At 38.9% G+C, this 21,918-nt stretch overlaps 1 protein-coding gene across 4 annotated transcripts in view; it reads left to right on the top strand.

Moving 5' to 3' along the window:
* USP9X (ubiquitin specific peptidase 9 X-linked) overlaps positions 1 to 5,320 on the top strand; it is a 116,597-nt gene extending 111,277 nt beyond the window's left edge. For all 4 annotated transcript variants that reach the window (XM_054566545.1, XM_054566542.1, XM_054566544.1 and 1 more), the window contains exon 45: positions 1,321 to 5,320. In XM_054566545.1, coding sequence (XP_054422520.1) covers positions 1,321 to 1,458 — 138 coding nt within the window. In that variant the 3' untranslated portion in view covers positions 1,459 to 5,320. The remainder of the gene's footprint in view (positions 1 to 1,320) is intronic.
* Positions 5,321 to 21,918: the final 16,598 nt, after the last annotated feature.

The following is a 21,918-nucleotide window of genomic DNA, read 5'->3' as shown; positions in this document are numbered from 1 at the left end:
AGAGAGGGATTACCTAGTCTAGCTTTGGGGGCATGGTCAAAAAAAGAATGGTTAGAGTGGAGTCATGATGTAGCATGTTTTAACTTGCCTCTGTGGTGTTTTCCTGGTGAAATAAGTACCCCATTTTTACTAGTATTGAAAGTTGGTAAAACTGTGATAATTCACAGTCAACATAAAATGATAGTATTTAGTATAACGGATTATGACATTTCCTGTTAGGCTTATAGTCTTCAAGACTAAGATATGACAATAAAGTAAGAATCTCTTGGTAGCCTAACCAAGACTTCAGTGACAGTAAAAGTTGTTGAAAAAAAATCAACTATTTGACAGAGTTCCATAAAAATTTCCTGTAAAATCAATAACTAACTAAATAAAATTAAGATGGAGAAACTTTCTAAATGAGAGCAGCTCTTTCTGGAACCCAAATTAGACTAATTCAAATCTTTGGAGGCAGTGGGACTCGAACAAGCATCAAAATGCTCTGGTGGGCTTGTTATACACCTAGAGCTCCTGATTCAGTAGGTCTGGGGTGGGATCTGAAAATCTACATTTTTTAACAAGTTCCCAGGTGATTCTGTTGCCAGTCTAGGAACCATACTTTCAGAACTGTTATTTAAGGGATTCTTTCTTACATTTCAGGGTGGAAACAGAAACATGTTGAATAGTTAGAAAATACATATTTGACGTTTATTTTCATAATACAAATGATAGTGTAAACACAAAAACCCTGGCTGATGGGAATGTACAGAAAAGTAAAGGTTCAGAGGGGTTATAGATTAAGGAACAAAATCCATACTGAGAGCTCATATATTAATCATGCTTCTTTCACATTGTTTTGTTTTCATTAACACCATTTTGTGTTCAGGGTTATTGCTCATGCAGATCTCATATGATCAATTAATTAGATTTAAGTATATGAAGTTTCAAGGTGCTTGGAAGAGTCAGAATAGATGTGTTCTGGCTCACAAATCCTTTTTTGTGAATATTCTGACCATGAGCAATAACAGGCTATGATTCCTTATTTGTCAGACTTGGATCTCAGTGATTTTTGGCACTAAAAATCACTTTGGCCACAGATTTATACAGACGTACACTGCTCTCATTTGGGGTTTTGGGATTTGCATTTAGGCTAGCTTTTCTGTTTCAGACACCTCCCCACCCAACCACACACACACACACCATTAGACCAAACATTTTTATTATTTGTAAGTTCCAGGAATGAAGGGGGTGATTACATTTTCACAAATTCAGCCCATGATTATAAAGTTTAAGATTAATATGAAAAAAGTTTTAACATGCCTATCTCTTTTCTCTTCCTAGAATAACCATGTGCATGGACAGCCATATACAGGCCCAGCAGCGCATCACATGAACAACCCTCAGAGAACTGGCCAACGAGCACAAGAAAATTATGAAGGCAGTGAAGAAGTAACCCCACCTCAGACAAAGGATCAGTGAAATGCACATAATTAACTGGTTCCATCAAGACTGTGCACCCAGGCCTTACAGTCCAACCTTTTTCTGTGTCTGGCTAATATTTAAACTAAAAAAAAACTATTCCTAATCAACATGGAGTGGAGAGTTTATTCACTGTCTTATCTGCAGAAATTTGCTGTCCATATATAACCCGCCTGCAGTGGAAAGTGTATAGTGTTTTGTAATAAATGGCCTGATGCTAATGTGTAAATGGCAAAGGTGTATATAGTATATTAATGTTTGACTGTTAATTCTTAAGCAAGAAACTTTTTTTCTTGATGAGACTCACAAATCTACAAAAACTACAAAAGTTAATTTTCTTGTTACACCCATTGCACTCTGCAGCCAGTGTTGCCTGCCTCGTGGCAGTTGGATCAACTCCTTTACAAAAACAAAAAATAAACCAACAGCAACAAAACAGAGCCCATCCATGTCAACCACACCAATAGTTTCATGTTAATTCTTTGCCACTGGAGTCAGTTTTATTATGATCAATGTAAGGCTGGTAACCTTTAAATTATTTGGTTGATGTGGAAAATTGGTGATGTAACATTGTTTCTAGATCTTTTTCATTGCCTTTTTATTCTGATATTAGGTTAATCATTTTGAAGCTATAGTTATGCTGTAACATTTAGCATGGCTTCACACCAGGTTAGTGTAGCCAATGAGGAAAAAATTACCATAATGACAGCAGTTGTCCCAGTGTGACAGCTGTATTGCTCAGCTTTTCCTTCTTACACCTAGAATATAAAATAGAAAACAAGGGGAGAAATGTGACAAACAGGCGGTTTTCAGTTAGTTACACATATGTTGCTTACATTTAATGTTTGACAGTTCAATTTCTGGGTGGGATAAAGAATCTTAAGTATCAGTAATGGGACTTTTAAAAGATGTAAAACAAATATGCAAAAATTTGCTATGCCAGGATGCTTGGAGCCTAATAGAAGACTGTATTTGGTATGCTTGTTTTGTTTCTTTGGTAGAGCTTCTTTAGGTGAATCTTCTAAAACTTTCCTTCTGCTGGATCCCAGAGAAGTGAAAGTCCTCAGAATCCCACAGTACTTGGTGTACCACTGCACCAAGACGTCTGGCTGAGTTTCTGCTCAGTAACAGTTTTACTTGAAAGCAAGAATTGTCCTAGCTCCTTTTCCATTATTCCAAAAAAATTAAAGCAGGGTCTAATTAAAAAGGAAACTACTGGTTAGTTAATATAATTGAGGTATCATAATTTCAGAATAAACATTTAAAGAAAAAGAACTCATCAGTTAATACTGTATTTAAAAGAGAATTGGTAACTTGAATGTGTGTAATTATTTGGAACATGTCTAAAAACCAAATACCCCTGCAAACAGATACAGTCCACCCTATTCTATTTAAATATTTTGCTGTTTTATTTTATAGAAATTATTTTGCTGAATTCACAAATAGAATTTGATTTAAGAAGAACGTTTTGTCCTGTGGTGTGTTTTTGTTTTTTTGGTTACTTACTTTTTTGTCCTTTTTTAAAAATTTCCTGAAGGACTGCATATTAAAATCAATTCTGTGCATAGCATGCCTAGGCATGACACTGAATTCAGGACTTTAGTCACGTTGAGTTTTTGTGCACAGAAAGATTTGATCTTCCACCCTTTACTAAAGATTTAGAGAAAACAGGATGTTGACACTGTAAAAGTTTCCTAACATAATCAATCTTGTACTTTTTGTATGTTTTTTATATACATGTATATTTAATGAGCACAAGCTTGGTTGTATTTTTTTAAAGTTCAGTTAACAGGAAAATGTTTTGTCAAAAAGGCTATAGTTGGAACTGAACAAAGCAGAAACAAAACAGAATTGCTTTATTTTGTGATTAAAGGGGGCAGGTATTTCAGATAAAGCTTTGGGTATCTTATTCACAGTACTCTATGTAGTCAGTCTATGCGTCTAGGTTTTCTGTAGTACTAGGAAATTTTGACACCAGAATAGGTCCTGTTTGTTTTGTTTTGGTTTTTTTTTTAACCTTAAGTATATTACATCTGAATTTGTTAAGTTTGAATGAAAGTTGGACATACTACTTGCAATTCCAGTTGGTAATTTTAATTTAAAAGTTCCTCAATTCCAAACTTCCTTAACAGTAAGCAAAACAGGTTAACTTTATTTGGACAAGTTGATACCATTAAGTACATCATCTCACCTGAAAGGTGGTTTGGGGGGTTTTTTTGTTTTCGTTTTCTTTTTCTTCTGTTTTGTTTTGTTTTGTTTTTTTGCATTTCCCACTCCTTAATAAATGTAATGTACTTAATATAGAACTTTAATGACTTGACATTTTAATAGGCTGTGAATTTTTCTCCTTGGAGGGAGATCCCACCTTGATTGCTTTCAATTTTACAAGTCCCCTTGTGCCAGGTGAGGGTTTTTGAATCATTTTTCCCTCCATTTGAGGAAGAATGGTCTGTGTTGTGACCAGGATGAAGGGAAAGTGAACAGTTATTTTTTGCTTGTTTGTGCAAATTATTTTCGATATTTAACTCTTAAACAAGCGTTAATGTATAACCGGAAATTTTAAGATGCATGTTATTGTAAGAGCAACATAGTGGTGATTTTAAGGTCTTTTTCTGAACATAAACGGCACATTTTAAACTTAAAGTCTTCAAAGTGCCTAAAGATTATTTATCCTTCAACTGATTTCTTGAGCCATATAAATATTTCCTACTTTAAATGTTTGTTGCGGAATCGCTAGTCTTCCTTTCAAAGAAGTATCCCCACAATTCTAAATGGCATGATTACTTTATAGAAGACAGTAGAATCTGTTAACATAAAGACTGAAAATATTTTCATTGTTAATCTGTGTGAACAAGGGCTTTGCCCTGTTGGATATAAGTATTTTAGTGCACAACTTGGTAAAAACCATATTGCTGCTGTTTCTAAGCCCTCCACCAACCAAATTTTCATCTTCAGCATTTTAGAGGCAGAAGTAAGAACATAATCATATTTGGGGTTTTTGTCTTGTTCATTTTTCTCAATGATAATTTCCCAACCTTGTCTTTTAGCTCTTATGTATACAAATTTAGAATTATTAAAATGTTTTATATTTTTTCATGATTAACTTTTATTAGTGAATGATAACAACCTAAGTATTTAATACTTGTAGTGGTAAAAAGATGAGGATCCTTTTTTTATTTGAATTACATTTGTAAATGAAAGCAGCAGTCTATGAATATTCAGATGACTACTCCAAAAGTTTTTGGGTTTTTTTTTTTTTTTAAGTATTTTTCCAGCTTATGTTCTCCCATGAACTCTGCTGAATTTTGTGGTTAATTTGGTGGATATATCCTGCCTTATTTAGAATTATAACTGGATAAGAAAATTGCCTTTTCATTATAAGTGCCCAATTTTGGTCTCTAGTTTGAAGGTACTACATACTGCCGAGCAAGGAGAACACTCTCCTCCCCCCAGTTTTTGTGTTACCGAAAAAACCATTCAGTACTTGTTTAATAGTAGGGCTCAACCAAAAATGGTCCTGCACCTATGTGAGTATTTAGTGTTCAAAGCTAAGATTTGGGGTGTGATAATTCACTACAGAAGTACTAAATGTATTGACTTGCTGCCGATTGTATTTCTGACGGTAATTGTTGGCAAAATGTGGCACTTTTCCTCCAAATTTATAGGTATAAGAAAGGGGGAAAGGTACACCATGTTTTAAACTTGAAAATGAGTGAAGTTTTTTTTAATTTTGAAATCCAGATTCTCAAAAGGAAATTTCACCACCCAGATCACACACTTTCTCAGCCTTTTACAAGCCAAGACTGACTGAAGATTGTCCAGTTCCTAAGATTTAGCACATATACAAAAATAAAACTTTATAAATTAAATTTCGGTTTTCCCTTTTTTTTATTAAAATAAGAATTTTAAGTGGAAGGTAAATTAGAGGTGTAATAGATTTGAACAACTTGAAAAGGGAAATGTTTACAAGTAATTATGCCCTCACGTTGTATATTCATAGCATATTCACATCTAAGCAGTTCAAAAATTGAGTTGTAATCTAATTGCTTACCCGTTCATTCTAAAGTCAAGAGTCAGCAAACACTTTGGTGTTTTAAAGTTTGTTTAAATAAATAATGAGCAGTAAAGCATGGTACATGTTTTGATGGGAGTTAAAGAAGTGAAAATTTAGTTAATTCTCTAGCAAATTCTATCTGCTCTGTTTTTTAGTATCTGAAAAGTAATTGTTACCTTGTTCTAAAGAAATATGACTTCCAGAGAAACCTGTTTGATGCTTTCTTAAAGTTGTGTTACTGTAAGGACTACTAGAACAAATCCCAGGTTTTATTTATATTTTATTAAAACAGAATCAGAAGACTAATTTTTAACAAACTAGTGCTCTGCAGTTTGGGAAACTCCGATTGGCTTAAACTGGTTGAAGGGGTTTTATTTCGTTTGTTTTGTTTTAGCTACATGTATACACACAACTGAAGGAAAACGTAACATAGCCACCAATATTTTGAACTGCTTCGTCGTAATCTGATCGTTTATAAGTAGATTAAAAAAAAAATGACAGTTGTACCTGAGGCTGGTTGGTGTGGCTCAGTTGGAGGTTCAATTCCCAGTCATGGCATATGCTTGAGTTGTGGGTTTGGTCCCTGGTTGGGGTGCATATGAGAGGCAGCCAAAATCAGTTGATTATTTTAAAGGTATTCCACTCAAATACAAAACTCAAGATTAAAGTGGGAATGATTTTAGCTATCTGCAAATGAGATCATCTTGAGCTCCATCGATACTAAGATACACTGCATTTCATCAAATCTAAGATACCATCTACTATAAGGTGCACCAGTGAGCAAAGTCACTGACTTGCAGGGATATTGAAATGCGGGGAATCCCATTTGGTGTAGTAATCTATATGTCATGGCAAATATTTTTTATATCGTGGAATAGTTAACTGTGGTCTTTTCTCACATTGCTTATTTTTTCATTAAGCTAGAGGAATATAGCAACCCTACTTTTATGTGTAATTAGTGACAAACCTGGCTAGTTTACAAGTGCTTGATAGAACCGAACCTCTGAGGAATCATCAGACTATTAATGGAGCACCCTGTATAAAGCGGTCCTCTTGAGAGAGATCTGTGTCATAGCCTCCAGTTTTCACATACATTATAGTTATGACACCAAGGAGACTTTCTGGCTCCACCAAAGCGGAGCTGCCCTGCCTATTGCCCATCATGTATTAGGAGCATAACAACTGGCTTTCCTCTTCCCACCACTACCTACCTCCCCAAAGGCAGAGTGGGGGCCACCTTGCAAGATAAGAATTGTATTCATTTTCTACTTATTTTCAACTGTACATATGTGAAAACTTAAAATGGAAGCTTTGGTACTGGAAAGAGTATTTCCAGGAGTCGTTTGCATGAGGATTAGAAATGCTCTCACGGTATTGCTGTAAATCATCTGCCATTCTGTCAGGGTCTAATCTAATTTTTCCCCACCGGTTAAAACACTAGGTACACCTTAGAAATTCAGAATTAAAGTTAATGTGGGGTCTTAAATCTGGTGTTTTAGGTGGGACCAGAGGGGGAATCATTTGCATCATGAAAGCTCAGAATCTTCACTTTGGACCTGCCTACATATTACCTAAGCTGGCTGTGAGCAAGAGGAAGCATTTGCAGGGTGCCAAAGGAAATAAGTCAACACTAAGTGTTCTCTGTGTGTGGAGGAAAAGCCCTTCATTGCTCAACCATTTAGGATGTGTCCCTGACACAGTTCTTGATGTGTGTGTGCTGTTGGGTGAACAGGGAAACAGCTTTTTCAAGCTGTTTAAGATCTGAAATCTAGGTGGTGACTAAGAATACTAATCAAAAGTACGAGTAGTTGCTCCCTTCGGCCATCTCCTTTCTCAGCAAAACTGGTGTTATGCAGATTCCCAAGCCTGTGTTTAACCTGCTAGGAAATCTGACTAAGACTAAGGCTATGAGCTGAAACTACTAAGTTTTAAATACCAAGCTGATGATTAGCCTTCTAGCTTGCCCCAAGGTTGGGATTTTTAATTAAAAAGTGGAAACCAAAAATTAAGATTTGCAGTAAAATATGAACATTTGCCCTTCTAATAACCACTGAAGCTTGGTTTAGTAATTGTTGCTAGTAAGTGCCAGATAAGCAGGATGGTGGGTTATTGTTTAGTACTTACTCATCCCAGCCTTAGATACTTGAAATAGGCTTCTTACACTGAGGTAAGTAGATTGTCTGTTCTTGTAGGTAAAAGAATCCAATATAGTGTGAAAGGAGTGCAGGCTGGAGAATGTAGTGTTGGAAAAAAACCTTACCAGCTGTGATAAGATAGAAAATGGCTACGGGCTGTCCCTTTCCTTGTCTAGAAAGGCACAGTGCCAAGTAACCAAGAGCAACACTTAGATTTTCAGGTGCTTTTCAGCACTAATAATTTATCAATATACAATTCACATTTAAGTTTTCAATTGCCATCGTGCCATGCTAAAATGTGATAGTCATTGCAAAATCATTTTGAGGCTAAAAAGAGCAATCTAGAATATTAACATTAAATGCTTCCTTTAAAGTCAAGAATGAGATAACTTGTCTGGCCAAGATGGAGGCGTAGATAGATACACTTTGTCTCCCTGCACAACCAAAAGAAGGGCAACAACAAATTTAAAAACAAGAAACAGCCAGAACTGGCAGAAAATCGTACTGTATGGAAGTCTGACAACCAAGGAGCTAAAGAAGAAACATTCACCCAGACTGGTAAGAGGGGTGGAGACAGCTGGGGTGGAGAGGGTGCGCAGCAAGGTGGCAGCTGGCGGACCAGGAAGTCCCACATTTGCATGTGGATAAGCCAGGAGGAACATCTGGGGAGCAAGACCGAGCAATCTAGGGTTCCAGTGTGGGAAAAGAAAGCTTCAAAACCTCTGGCTGTTAAAACCTGCGGGGGCTGCAGCAGTGGGAAAAACTCCCAGCCTCACAGGAGAGTTTCGTTGGAGAGACCCACAGGGTCCTAGAATGTACACAAACCCACCCACCCAGGAATCAGCACTAGAAGGGCCCAATTGGCTTGTGAGTAGCCAGGGAAGTGACTGAAAGCCTGCCGGGAGCCAAGCAAGCAGTATTTTTCCCTCTCAGACCCCTCCCCCACATACAGCATCACAAAGCAGCAACCTGGGTTGCCCCACCCTGGCAAATACCTAAGGCTCCGCCCCTTTCAACGTGGCAGGCCTGCTGAGACAAAGAAATGTGGCCCAAGTGAAAGAACAGATCAAAGTTCCAAAAATAGAACTAAGCGATGAACAGATAACTAACCTATCAGATGCACAGTTCAAAACCCTGGTAATCTGGATGCTCACTGAATTCGTTGAGTATGGTTGCAAAATAAAGGAAAAAGTGAAAGCTATGGAAACTGAAATAAAGAAAAATACACAGGGAACCAACAATAAAGGGAAGGAAACCAGGACTCAAATCAATGATTTGGAGCAGGAGGAAAGAGATAAACATTCAACCAGAACAGAATGAAGAAACAAGAATTCAAAAAAAATGAGGAGAGGCTTAGGAACCTCTGGGACAACTTTAAACATCTCAACATCCGAATCATAGGGGTGCCAGAAGAAGAGGAAGAACAAGAACTTGAAAACTTATTTGAAAAAATAATGGAGAACTTCCCCAGTCTGGTGAAGGAAATGGACTTCCCGGAGATCCAGGATGCTCAGACAGTCCCAAAGAAGTTAGATCCAAGGAAGCACACACGAAGGCACATCATAATTTCATTACCCAAGATTAAAGATAGAGAGAATCTTAAAAGCAGCAAGAGAAAAGGAGAGAGTTACCTAAAAGGAGCTCCCATAAGACTATCATGTGATTTCTCAAAAGAAACCTTGCAGGCAAGAAGGGGCTGGCAAGAAGTGTTCAGAGTCATGAAAGGCAAGGACCTACATCCAAGATAATTCTATCGAGCAAAGCTATGACTTAGAATGGAAGGGCAGATAAAGTGCTTCCCAGATAAGGCAAAGTTAAAGGAGTTCATCATCACAAGCCCTTATTATATGAAATGTGAAAGGGACTTATCTAAGAAAAAGATGAAGATCAGAAATTATGAACAGTAAAATGATGACAAACTCACAACTATCAAAAACTGAACCTAAAAACAAAAACAAACTAATCAAACAACCAGAACAGGAACAGAATCACAGAAATGGAGATCACAGAAATGGAGATCAGAGAGGCAAATGGGGGAAAAGGTACAGGGAGTAAGAAGCATAAATAGTAGGTGCAAAGTAGACAGGCGGAGGTTAAGAATAGTATAGGAAATGGAGAAGCGAAAGAACTTGTATGTACAACCCACGGACATGAGCTAAGGCGGGGGGAGGTGCAGGGCAGAGGGGAATAAGGGGGAGAAAAAAATGGGACAACTGTCATAGCATAATCAATAAAATATAGTTTAAAAAATAAAGTCAGAATGAACTGCAAATGAAAGGCTAGAACCAAAGGAAGACATAAATAATATTGTACCTGAATTTTTCACTAAATTCTGAAGTTTGTTGTTAGCTTGGTTTAAAAGCAGTTGTTAAACTCGTCCTTCTAAATTTGGCTAGTAAATGGGGGCAGGGGTTTGTCGAGTAAGGTTTGTTTTTGTGTTCTGAATTTGTTTATGGATATCTATGTTCAATCTGAAATGTAGTGTTACTTTTTGTGCCTAGACTTAAAAAGCCAGCTGCCTAAAATAATATATTGTCCCATATTTTAAATTATGCTATACATCCAGTACGGTAGTTCTTTGCCATGCATTTAGTTTGAGCTCCTATTGAGCAACAGTTTTTGTGATGAATTTGATGTGCAGTTACACTTTGAAAGCTGAAATATGCCTTTTACTTTTTCTTAGCTCCTATTCGAAAATAAGTACCTTGAAAAGTAGCTCAGACAAGGGCTTTTTTGTAACCACTACTTGGAATGAGAAGAAACAATGCTGACATGCTCTTCAAAAAACACAGGTCCATGGGGAAAAGAAAATAGCAGCTCAGATTTTCAGGTGACAGTAGGCTCTCAGTCACAGACCCAGCACCAATACATGTGGTTTCTTCAGCAGCTTTAAAGTTGGATGGCACCCTGGCTGGTGTGGCTCAGTGCCAGCCTGCAAACCAAAAGGTTGCTGGTTCAATACTCAGTCAGGGCACATGCCTGGGTTGTGGGCGAGGTCCCCAGTTGGGGGTGCATTAGAAGCAATCACACTCTGCTGTTTCTCTCCCTCTCTTTCTCCCTCCCTTCCCCTTTCTCTAAAAATATATAAATAAAATCTTTTTATAAAAAAAGTTGGATGGCAACCTAACAGTACAACCGAACAGAATAGGGCCTGTGAACTCTTGTGTTCTTGTCCAGATAGCAATGCCTAGAACTAATAAAGCAGGCTTACCTGTATTGAGTTTACTTGAGTTTGATCTCCACAATGAATGTTTTCCCCTATTAAAAAATAACTTGTTTATTTACATTAAATACTACCATGGTAATTTTGATTAAAGGTGCACCTTTTTATAAAGCTTTCTGAAATGGTCTGAATTTAAACTGCACATTGTAGCCTCAGGGCAGGAATTCTCTCATTTGCATTTCACTCTGGTCTTTGTTAAAACGTATTTCCATCAGAAGTTAATTTTGCTGTACCAATCACTCAGGAATAATACTGCAAAGATGCTCTGGGGACTGAAGAAATAAATTAATGTAAAGAAAGGACATGAGAATGGTTATCAAAACTGAAGCACAAGTTCTACGAATGATGTGCACTTCTCACTCAAATTATTTTGATAATGCCTTAAATTGCATTCTGTCCTAGTTGCTCTCTTGATTTGAATACAGGGGATTGGGTCCCAAATGGGTCACTGCAAAGCCAAGTCTTTGGTCTCTGGTTGCCAAGTGCACAGTCATTAATCATGTGTACAAGTCATTTGTATTCTGTCAGAGAAATGCTAGTGTTGGGCATGTCCTTGCCAGGTTTTTTCCGACGTACTTGTGCCTTTTTATTATATAAGAAAAGCCGGCTTTCTTACAGGAAGCAACTTTTATGTTGAAAGAAAGGCAACCCAGTAAAATCTCTCAGATTAGAGTTAAAATTGAAAAATTACCCCAGGTGGTGTGGCTCAGTGGATTGAGTGCCAGCCTGCGAACCAAAAGGTCGCCAGTTCAATTCCCAGTCAGGGCACAGGACTGGGTTGTGAGCCAGGTCCCCAGTAGGGGGCGTGTGAGAAGCAATCCATCAACATCTCTTGCACTGATGTTTCTCTCCCTCTCTCCCTCCTTTCCTCTCTCTCTAAAATAAGTAAATAAAATCTTTTCAAGAAAGAGAAAGGAAGGGAGGGAGGGAAGAAGGAAAATTATCCTGGCCGGGTAGCTTGGTTTGTTAGAGCCAAGGTTCCTGGTTCAATCCCCGACCAGGGCATGTACGGGAGTCAAGTAGGGTGAATACATAAATAAGTCAAACAACAAAAATTGATGCTTTTATCTCTTTCTTTCTCTTCCTCTCCTCTCTAAAATCAATAATATTTTTAAAAAACTTTAAAAAATTGATAAGTTCAGGACTACCTGTAAATAAAATCTTACATTGAGCCTGGTTACCCCGATATGTTGATGCAACTCACAGTGGTTTCTATCCTTGGCTTGTGTTTTTTTTTTTTCTTTAGTATCTTACTCAGATTTTGAACATATACACACATAAGGAATATTATTTTGTTCAGCCTTGGCCACTTTTCTTTGTTTGAATTGATTGTCATAGACAATGATTGAACTCTGCTATTCCCCCACCCCTGTAGACTTAAACTTGCTTTCCTGTTCTAACATTATGAAGTCAATGAACCAGCATGGAAAGACAGCAGTAGCCCTTAACAAAGGCCTGAAGCCAAACCAAAAGATGAGGGACACTTCATGTGAGTACCAGCCGTTCACTAGGTCTCCAGCTCTGCTCTTTTAATAAGTCTTTCCACATCAATGAAGCTGTAAACAAGTCATTGAGAAGAGGGGAGTCTTCTCAACTTTGGCTATTCACTAAAGTGTATGTATGACACTGTTGGGCATGTGACGTGCCCCAGGAATAAGTATGTGTGACACTGGAACATGACAGGTGTCCTAGGAATACCTGATGATTTCTACTGAGTTGGGTCAAGAACCTGACCAGCCTCAAGCAGGCCAGCCTCATTGGCACACTCATCCTGAATACGGTCCTGAAAGCTGGGGCTTGGAAGACCCCTTTCAACTGGGAAGTTCACGCTTAAATTTTAAAAGAAGTAAAATACAGCCCAGTCTTAGAAGCCATAAATATGCTTGATAGAAAGTCATAGATGGTCGTAAAAATCTCCTGGTCTTTATTGGTTTCAGCTACTTGGTACCAAGCTGCTGTTAAACAGCAAAGAGAACTATTTAATTTCACTTCCTTGTTTTGCTGCTCATCACTTGATTGATGGAGGATGGGGGTAATGGCAATAATAATAATAATAATAATAATAATAATATTAAATAGGAAGCAAGAACTAAGGGACTTAAAGTGTGCAACTGAGCCATTGATCCCAAGGAGTGACTGTGTACACGTACATGTAAACACTCATGGGGTAGCCTTAAAATCATTACCTCCCCCAGAGGTACTTGATGCTGTTTCTTGGATGACAAGAGGCCATATGTTTACTACACAAATAAATAATGAGCCCAGGAAAAAGCCCCTTTAAGAAGGCCCTTGAGAAGATGACTGAAAGGCAAGGCAGAGTCACCTGTGCAAGATCTGAGGGATTGACAATATTCCATTATTCTACCCAGCAGCCATCGCAACTGCACATGTGAAGCAATAGGACACGTTGAACTGCAAAATCAACACATGCAGCAGAGTGACCTAATCTCCATTGCCACGTGCCAGTTCACAAGAGAAATTCAAGGTCGCACCGATACACTCAGTTCAGCACAGATAGAACTGACCCCCACAGTCAACAATTAAAGTAGGAACAAACACCAGATAAGTAGAAGTTAAAACTACTCCCCTAAGGGAAATAAGACAAAATGACATTTTCATGCCTTTTGAAAGATCCTAGACCATGGTTGCAGCTTCATTGCAGTAATGGGAGAATTAAACATATGAAGTCCCACAAAAATCAAAACTATTAATTCACAAAATGTCCCCCTACCTGGTAAATTATATTCTTAATTAACCCTTCTCTTTGCTTGGTGACTCGTCAATTATATTAGAAGTCTTTCCCTTCTTGTGCTCAGTCCTTATGCTGTGATTGGTTAAAGTCAATGTGCCAGAAAGAACTTGCAGTTGACCAAAAACAAGCCACAAATATACCAGGGAAGTAAAGAATCTTAACCGAGTGAACCAAATTTATTTCTTCTGATGAAATTATGAACATTTTATTCATTGTAAAGCATTTTATTAACTGTGTCTTCTTCTATGTCCAGACCAACAGAAGCTAAAAGGTAGTAAAAAAACCAAAAAAACAAAACTTAAAAAATCAAATCTCTTGCCTAATCCCTCCTCCTCTAGGCATTTTAAAATTCACAATCTCTCTGGCATTTATCATAGATTTACCATATGTTAAGTATTATACATTATATTCAATAGAGAAGTTTCTTCCACTCCGTAATTTTTTGGAATAAAATCATATGTATATTTAGTTGAAAAAAAATCATTACCTTTAAAACATAAAAAATCATTTTGAGGACATGAGAGAAGAAACTTAAAGCTAAAAACAAGGACAATCAGAAGAAAATCTTGTGTGAAATTCTGTAATATCCAATCCTATTGTGAAAAGATGCTACTGTCCAGTTGGGCTGCCCTAAGACTGGCAGAATTAAAGCTCTAGATTGTCTAGGAAGGAAATTCCATTTCTACTGAAATGCCACTTACAGATTATGTTGTAACCTAAGCTCCTAACGTTTAAAACTTTAGCTTTAAAACTGCATAAGGATCCTAGTCTATGTTGTCAAATGTTTTGACCCAGTTTCCACAGAGACTTTAAAAAGACCTTGTTCTTGTTATAGTAACCATTTATGCTAGATGGAGAGGATTGGATCGCCATATGCAGATACACTGCTAGTTTTTTTAAGTATGTGAGGTAGCATGGTTTTTGGCGTTGTAGAGGGTGAATTCTAAGTATACACAGAATGGCTTTTGCAAGGCAGTGGTGCTTCAAAGGGCTGGCACTGGACAGGCTGAATGAGGAACATCTGGGGAACTTTTTTAAAAAATCCAAATTCTGTGTCCCACTCCTAGAAACTGAGTATAGGTGTGGCCTGCCCAGGAAGCTAACTTTTTTTTTTAAGTTCTACATGTAACTGCAGTTGGGTTTGAAATCATTTCCATAATGCACTGTTGTTCTTTTAAAAGGGCGTGGCCCAGGGAGAGGGGTTTCCAAACTTTAAAACTATAGAGAAGTATACAAATGTAACACCCATGTACCAATTACCCAGAACCGGCATATTTGCTTCAAGTATTATTTTCATTAAAAGAAATCAGGTGTTCTGCCCTGGCTGGTGTGACTCAATGGCTTGAGCGCTGGCCTGCAAACCGAAGGGTTGCCAGTTCAATTTCTGGTCGAGGCATATGCCTAGGTTGCAGTCCAGGTCCCAGTTGGGAGCATGCCATAGGCAACCAATCGACGTCTCTCTCATACATTGATGTTTCTCTCCCTCTCTTTGTCCCTCCCTTCCTATCTCTCTAAAAATAAATAAATAACATTTAAAAAAAGAAGAAATCAAATATTGCCTTGACCAATGTGGCTCAGTTGGTTGGGCATTGTCTTGCAAAGCCAAGGGTCGCCATTTTGATTCCTGGTCAGGGCACATGCCTGGGTTGTGGGGTCAATCCCTGGTGCATACGAGAGGCAATCGATCAATGTTTCTCTCTCACATTGATGTTTCTCTCCCTCTCTTTCTTCCTTCCCCCCCTCTAAAAAATAAAGTTAAAAACAAAAGTCAGGTATTACAATAAAGTCCCCATGTCCCCTGTCCTCATTCCCAGCCCATTCTGCTTCAGAAGCCACCATGGCTGTGATTCAGTGTGTACCCTTTAGGCACAGTTTGAAATCGTGCCCAGCCTTGCTGACAGATGGCCAATTCAGGATACTGCAGCAAGCAGAAGCTGCAGAGTCCACAGGGAAAACTGGAAGTCGTGCTTCTCCAGAGAAGGACCAGAAGGATCTTACTTAATGAATTCCAAGAAAATAGAAAAAGATGTGGTAAATTCATGAACATCAATAATGTACTGCCTGTGTGAGCAAAACCACCTTAGCATAATATTTTCTAGGCAGAGGTGTCAAGGTCCAAAAGACTTGATGATGTTTCTCCAAGAGTAGTAATGGGGCCCTGGTTTGATTGCTGTTCTCCTCCATGGATGTGGAATATAATGTAACGGCCTCCCATCATTTGTGGAACAAGATTCCTAGTCATCCAATTCTTCTCCCCTTTGGTTCAAGTGCCATGAGCAGGAAGAGGATGGTTTCTGCCTGTCCAATTTTCTTTTTAGAAAAGGAAAGTACTGAGCTTCAGCTTCGCAACTAGTGGGCTTTGATTCTGCCCGAGACAATTCCTCTAGCTTTACACCTGCAATCCCAGCAGCCCAACTTTGCAATGTTCCCCGAACAAAAAAAAATGACAAATGAAGTAGCACGTTAAGCCATCTGTTCGCGTTAGTGCGTTTTGCCTCTGGTGTTTATAAACCTGCTTCAATAAAAAGCAAAAACAAAGCCCAGAGTTTAGCACAAAGCATGGCTGGGTGAGCAGCCAAAAACAATTTCCATCTGAGAAAGAAACACAACATAATTTATTTTTATCCAAGATGTTTTGGTAACGCGTGGTTTGCTTTAGAGCAACCAATGCAATGTGCTTGGTATTACTGAGGTACCTCTCCTTTCTCCTTCTTTTTTTAAAAGATTTTATTTGTTCAGTTTTACAGAGAGTGTAAGGGAGGGAGAAGGACAGGGAGAGAAACAGCAATAGATTGGGTTGCCTCGGTAGTGGGACTGAACCCACAGCCCTGATACCACCGGAATCAAACTGGTGACCTTTCATTCTGCAGGATGACGCCCAACCAACTGAGCCACATTGCTCAGGGCCTAAGGCACCTCTCCTTTTTGAAGAAAAGCAAAGAAAATGCGGAGGTATCCCAACTTTGGTGTTGGGTTTTTATGTTTCAGTTTAGCTTCGTTGCTGAGGTTAGCAATAAGAATCTTCTGAAACATTGGCTTAACTACTTCCTCCAAGTGATTCTTGGTAATGCTTGGAGGATGATTTTCATGGATGGTGGTTAGCTTTATTTTTCTGTTTGCTTTGGAAAATTCCAATGTAAATTTTTTTCTATTTATTCACTAAATGATATCACAAGATAGCATTGTATTTTTGTCTTTTCTATAAAATAAGACTACATGAAAAGACTGGATTATTTAGTTCTCAGCAAGCAGTAGGACAGCCCTAATCCTCATAACCCTATGAGGTAGGTGAAATCCCCTCATCTTATACACGAAAAAATTTCAGCTCCAAGAGCTTAAATGGCTTTTCTGAGGTTGCTCAGCAGGGAGAGAGAGAAACGAGAAATTGTTTTCTTTGTCTTAAAGTATTGGTCAAATAAATAAAACACACGAGACGTAGCATTTCGAAGGCACTCCATTGCTTGATGAACAGCACTGACTGCTGGAGCTCTGCGTCACGCCATTGGACTGTGCAGTCTGTCGGTGTTTAATAATAGAATCTTCCCCTTGCAGCATTGGGGATAAAAATATATGGTTTTATTCCTTTGAAGAGATCACTGGCATTTCACAGCTGTGTGGATACTATTTGTTACTCAAGTCTACCCCAACAAGGTAACTGCTGCAGACCCAGAGGAGAAAATATTGAGGATGTTTTTGTCCAGAAACAGGTTCAAAGAAAACAAAGGGAAAATTGAGCTTAAATTTATACAGTGTCATATGTCAAATCTCTTTCAATTTACAAAGCTGGGCTGTAGGATTAAGGTTACCATTAATAGATTATATTGGTGAATAAAATCGTGTCGCATTTTAAAATATGTGACCGCTTTTTCTTCTGCTGTGTAAATTTACTACCCAAGCAGAAAATCTAATGAAATTGCATAAAACTGGAAATGCAGAAAATAAGGGCAACTTCTGTAGCTTTCATGGCCTCTAATAAATGTTGAGCTGGGTAATGCTGCAAGGCTCCAGAGACGGCTCCACTCTCAGGATTTTTTAAATCATTTTTTAACAATGAAAATCCATTTGAGAATTAAGGCCTGTCAGATAATTCTATTGTCTTACTATGGGAAGGAACATTCTCACCTGAAACTGCAAACATGAGGAAATTAATTTTGAAGCATCTCCTAGGTTGTGCGGTTGCTCCAAGTTTTCTATACCTTATGCTGTTCCTCCTCCGCTGCATCACTAATAAGTTCCCATGTCCACCATCTGGTCTCTCTCCCGCCCTGTTTGTAAGTCCCTCTGCCCGAGGAGAGAGAACACGGCAGAGTTAGAACACAGCAGGACCTAACTCAGTTCGTGTGCTTCTGCAGGGATTCAGACACAGGCAGTTTGACTCTAGGTCCTCTAGCTTTAGAGACCAAATTCTTTGTATCCCAGCTTTGGTCACTTAGGGCCAGCTTGAATGATTTAGTTACTAGATGTTTCTACCACACAGTGATTCGAGTTATGATCTGCATGTAAAACCTGCCTGATAACAAAATAAGCACTTATTTTTAGATACAGGGTCCGGCAGAAGTAACACCTGCTTGCGTGTGGTTGGTAGGGGAATATTATGGGTGTAATAATTTATAGTTTAAATTTGAACATTTCACCTAAGGTGTCATGTGGTGTGCTTGAGTGTGATATAGTTTTGTTACAGAATGACATGCTCATGATTTTGTAATAAAAGATTTTATAATAAAAAAGGGGCGTTATTTGTGCTGGACCCTGTCTATAAAGATATTAAAGCCTCCCAAAAAAGCAATTCCAGTAGGTTTGCTTTGGGCTCTCTTAAGGGCCTCTTAGGAGGACCTTGCTACCTGGGGACAGCAGCTGTTTTGAGCACTGGCCTTTATAGCTACACCTTAGAAACCAGCTGAGTTCTGACTGAAATGTACAGTTTGCCATGTATTAATAACAAGCAGAATTCTTAATAAGTTGGTTTCTTATATTGGATCAAAACAAGTCTAATTGATTGATCAAAGGAGGAGAAGTGAAGCCTGCTGCTGGTGATAAATGACTTTATGGCCTTCTATTTAGCTATACCTTCAACCTGTCAGCCAATTTCTGGGTAAAAAATTAGAAAGCTGCTGCTATGCGACTAGCTCTCAACTATGCTGATATTAACATTTTAGTAACTGGGAAGTGACATCGTTTTCTCATTAGCATAAATCTACTTGATTGCACAGGCATTCTACCCTGCAAGAAAATAATTTTCCCCCCATGGGGCTCAAAGCTATTTTCATTTGGAATGCAAATATATGCGGCTCATAAACATCATTTTTTCCCCTAAATTGGCTCTTGTGGGGGAAAATAAAGGCTGCTCACCACTAATATACAGATTTTTAAAAGCTACAAGAGGTTCTGATTTGGGCAGTAATAGTTCTGATTAGCCAGTTAAGAATAAGTTCTGAGGAGCTGATGTATAGCATGGTGATTATAGTTAGTAATATGGTATTGTACACCTGAAAGTTGTTGAGAGTAAACCTTAAACACTCTCACCACACACACAAAGTTAACTGTGTCAACTATGTGAGGTAATGGATGTGTTAATTATCTTGATTCTGGCAATCATTCTACAATGTATATGCATATCAAATCATTGCATTGTACACTTCAAATATATGAAATTATATTTGTCAATTATTCTTCAATAAAGTTAAAAAACTGGGAAGAATAACTGAAGAAGGGAAAAACAAGATAACTAGATGAGGAAGCTCCCGCGGGCCCTGAGGGAGCCACCAGGAGAGGATTTTTAAACCCTGAGCTAGCTCCCAAACCTCATACCCTGAGGATTTGTCTGGTCAAAATGAGCCAAGATGAGAAGCCCTGGCTGGTGTGGCTCAGTGGATTGAGTGCCAGCCTGTGAACCAAAGGGTTGCAGGTTTGATTCCAAGTCAGGGCACATGCCTGGGTTGCAGGCCAGGTCCCCGGGGGCGGGGGCGGGGGCGGGGGCGGGGGGTGTGGCGGGCGGCGGGCATGTGAGAGTATGAGAGGCAACCACACATTGATGTTTCCCTCCCTCTGTTTCTCCCTCCTTTCCCCTCTCTCTAAAAATAAGTAAATAAGATCATTTAAAATGAAAAAAGAAAAAATCAGGATAGCAGAGTAAGATTTTCATAAAACTGAACTTCTTCCATTTAAAAGACTGTCCTATGACATTATGTACCCTTGGACCTTTTCAAATTCAAATGTCCATCCTTATACTGTATGATTCCATCCATGTCAAATATTCAGAATAAACAAATCCTTAGAGACAGAAAGTAAATTAGTGGTTGCCAGGGAATGGGAGCAGGGTAATGGGGAGTGACTGCTAATGAGTACAGTTCCCTTTTGGGGTAATAAAAGTATTTTGGAACCAGATAATGTTGATGGTTGCACAACATTGTGAAGGTACTAAATGCTAAGGAACTGAACACTTTAAAATGGCCCTGGCTGGTGTGACTCAGTGGATTGAGCGGTGGTCTGTGAACTGAGAGGACACCAGTTGATTCCTGGCCAGAGCACATGCCTGGGTTTCGGGCCAGGTCCCCATTTGGGGGCTCGCAAGAGGCAAGAGAGAGATGTTTCTGTCTCACACCAATGTTTCTCTCCCTCTCTTTCTCCCTCCCTTCCCCTCTCTCCAAAAATAAATAAAACTTTTAAAAATAAAATAAAATGGTTAAAATGGGCCCTGACTGGTGTGGCTCAGTTTGTTGGGCATTGTCCTGCAAAACAAGGTCACCAGTTTGATTCCCAGTCAGGACACATGCCTGGGTTTTGGTTTTATCAGGGCCATCAATATTTCTCCCTGTCTCTTTCTCCCTTCCTTCTCCTCTCTCCAAAAATAAATAAATAAAAGCATTAAAATGGTGTCTTGGTGTTATCTTTATTTCATCACAATAACAAATACGGATACGTCCCTGCATGTGGGCACAAGGAGCTCTTGCACGCACACATACAAACTCCCTCTGCCTGGTACACACTGGCTCCATGCACCACCCTCTGTATCCTCTCTCTTTGGCCCACCCTTTCTGCCACCTATTTAACCACTGGACAATCAAGTAGCTATTTTCTTCCTTCCTTATAAGGATGCAGGGCGTGTCCGGTTGGCTGTAGACATGGTAACCAAATTCTGTGGGTTCCCTCCCGGTGTGCCTCATGATGTTTGACTGCAAACTAGCAATAAACTGCTGCTTCTGCTACCTCATCTGTCCTGTTCCTTTCTGCCTCTGTATTTAAGGATACAGCTATAATCTACCAATATGGGTTGAAGAGGAAGTACATGCCTAAGCAAGTTGGGAGAGATGTTAATAACAACCAGAAAACTAACTGCAATAGCCTGTAAAATACACCAGGGTTAGTTTATGGCAAAATTTTGTGTTGGCTTTTAAAAATATCTTCACTTAGTGCTGTTTATATTGACAGGCTTTGGGTCAAAGCCATGCCAGTCTTATGTGCCATGGAGTACCTGGCTTGTGATACTCAAAATTTATTGCTATACAGAGTGTCCCCTTAAATTTTTATTGGGGTCAGTGCAGAGGAACAATGTTCACTTAGACTTTTCTGGCTAGCATGGAGTCAAAATTGTGACCAAGCAAGACAGTACAGACGGCCCCTAATATACAAATGTGTATCCTTCAGAAGCTGGAAAGTTGGTTCTCTGGGTCTCTGAACATATTTTTCACATTTTTCTATAGAATCAATGCTGGTTAACTTCTAAGCTAACCCACAGAACATATTTCATCTGCAATACACCTGAAGTATTCCTATTAATGTAGTATGTAATTTCCACATAGGATTATTATATATGATAATAATTACTATGGTAATATTTAATATTACATATTATAACTCGATCTTATGAATAAAAACCATTCTGGGTTCTATCTGGGGGAGTTGCTATTTAACTTGAGCACTGCACTAGGCCACAAAGGAATTGCACACATGAGCTTCACCCACAAATGGCCATCCCAGGACTCAGCTGTAGAGACTGACAATTGCCATATTCATCAGAGTGATTTTCTCAGCTAAATCCTTTGCCTATGCCTCCTCACCACCTCTTCTACCCAGAGATGGGAGTGGAGCTCTGAACAGTCTCCCAGTGTCCCCTCTTGTCCCTAAGACCCAGGGGTCAAAGACAAATTCTAGTTGAAAACATTAGCTATTGCCACTGCCCCCTGACTAAAACTAGCCACCCTCTAAGGGGGCCACACAGCAGGGTGGGCCCTCCTCCCGGTGCATGGCATGACCTTAATATGGGGACTCTTTGGGGACCCCATCACAGGCCCGCCAG

This window comes from Pteronotus mesoamericanus, unplaced genomic scaffold, assembly GCF_021234165.1.
Source record: "Pteronotus mesoamericanus isolate MK-2021 breed Mesoamerican mustached bat unplaced genomic scaffold, CSHL_Meso_final contig_173, whole genome shotgun sequence".
NCBI lineage: Eukaryota > Metazoa > Chordata > Mammalia > Chiroptera > Mormoopidae > Pteronotus > Pteronotus mesoamericanus.
The sequence above is the reverse complement of the archived record's forward strand: the minus strand, read 5'-3'. Positions and strand labels throughout refer to the sequence as shown.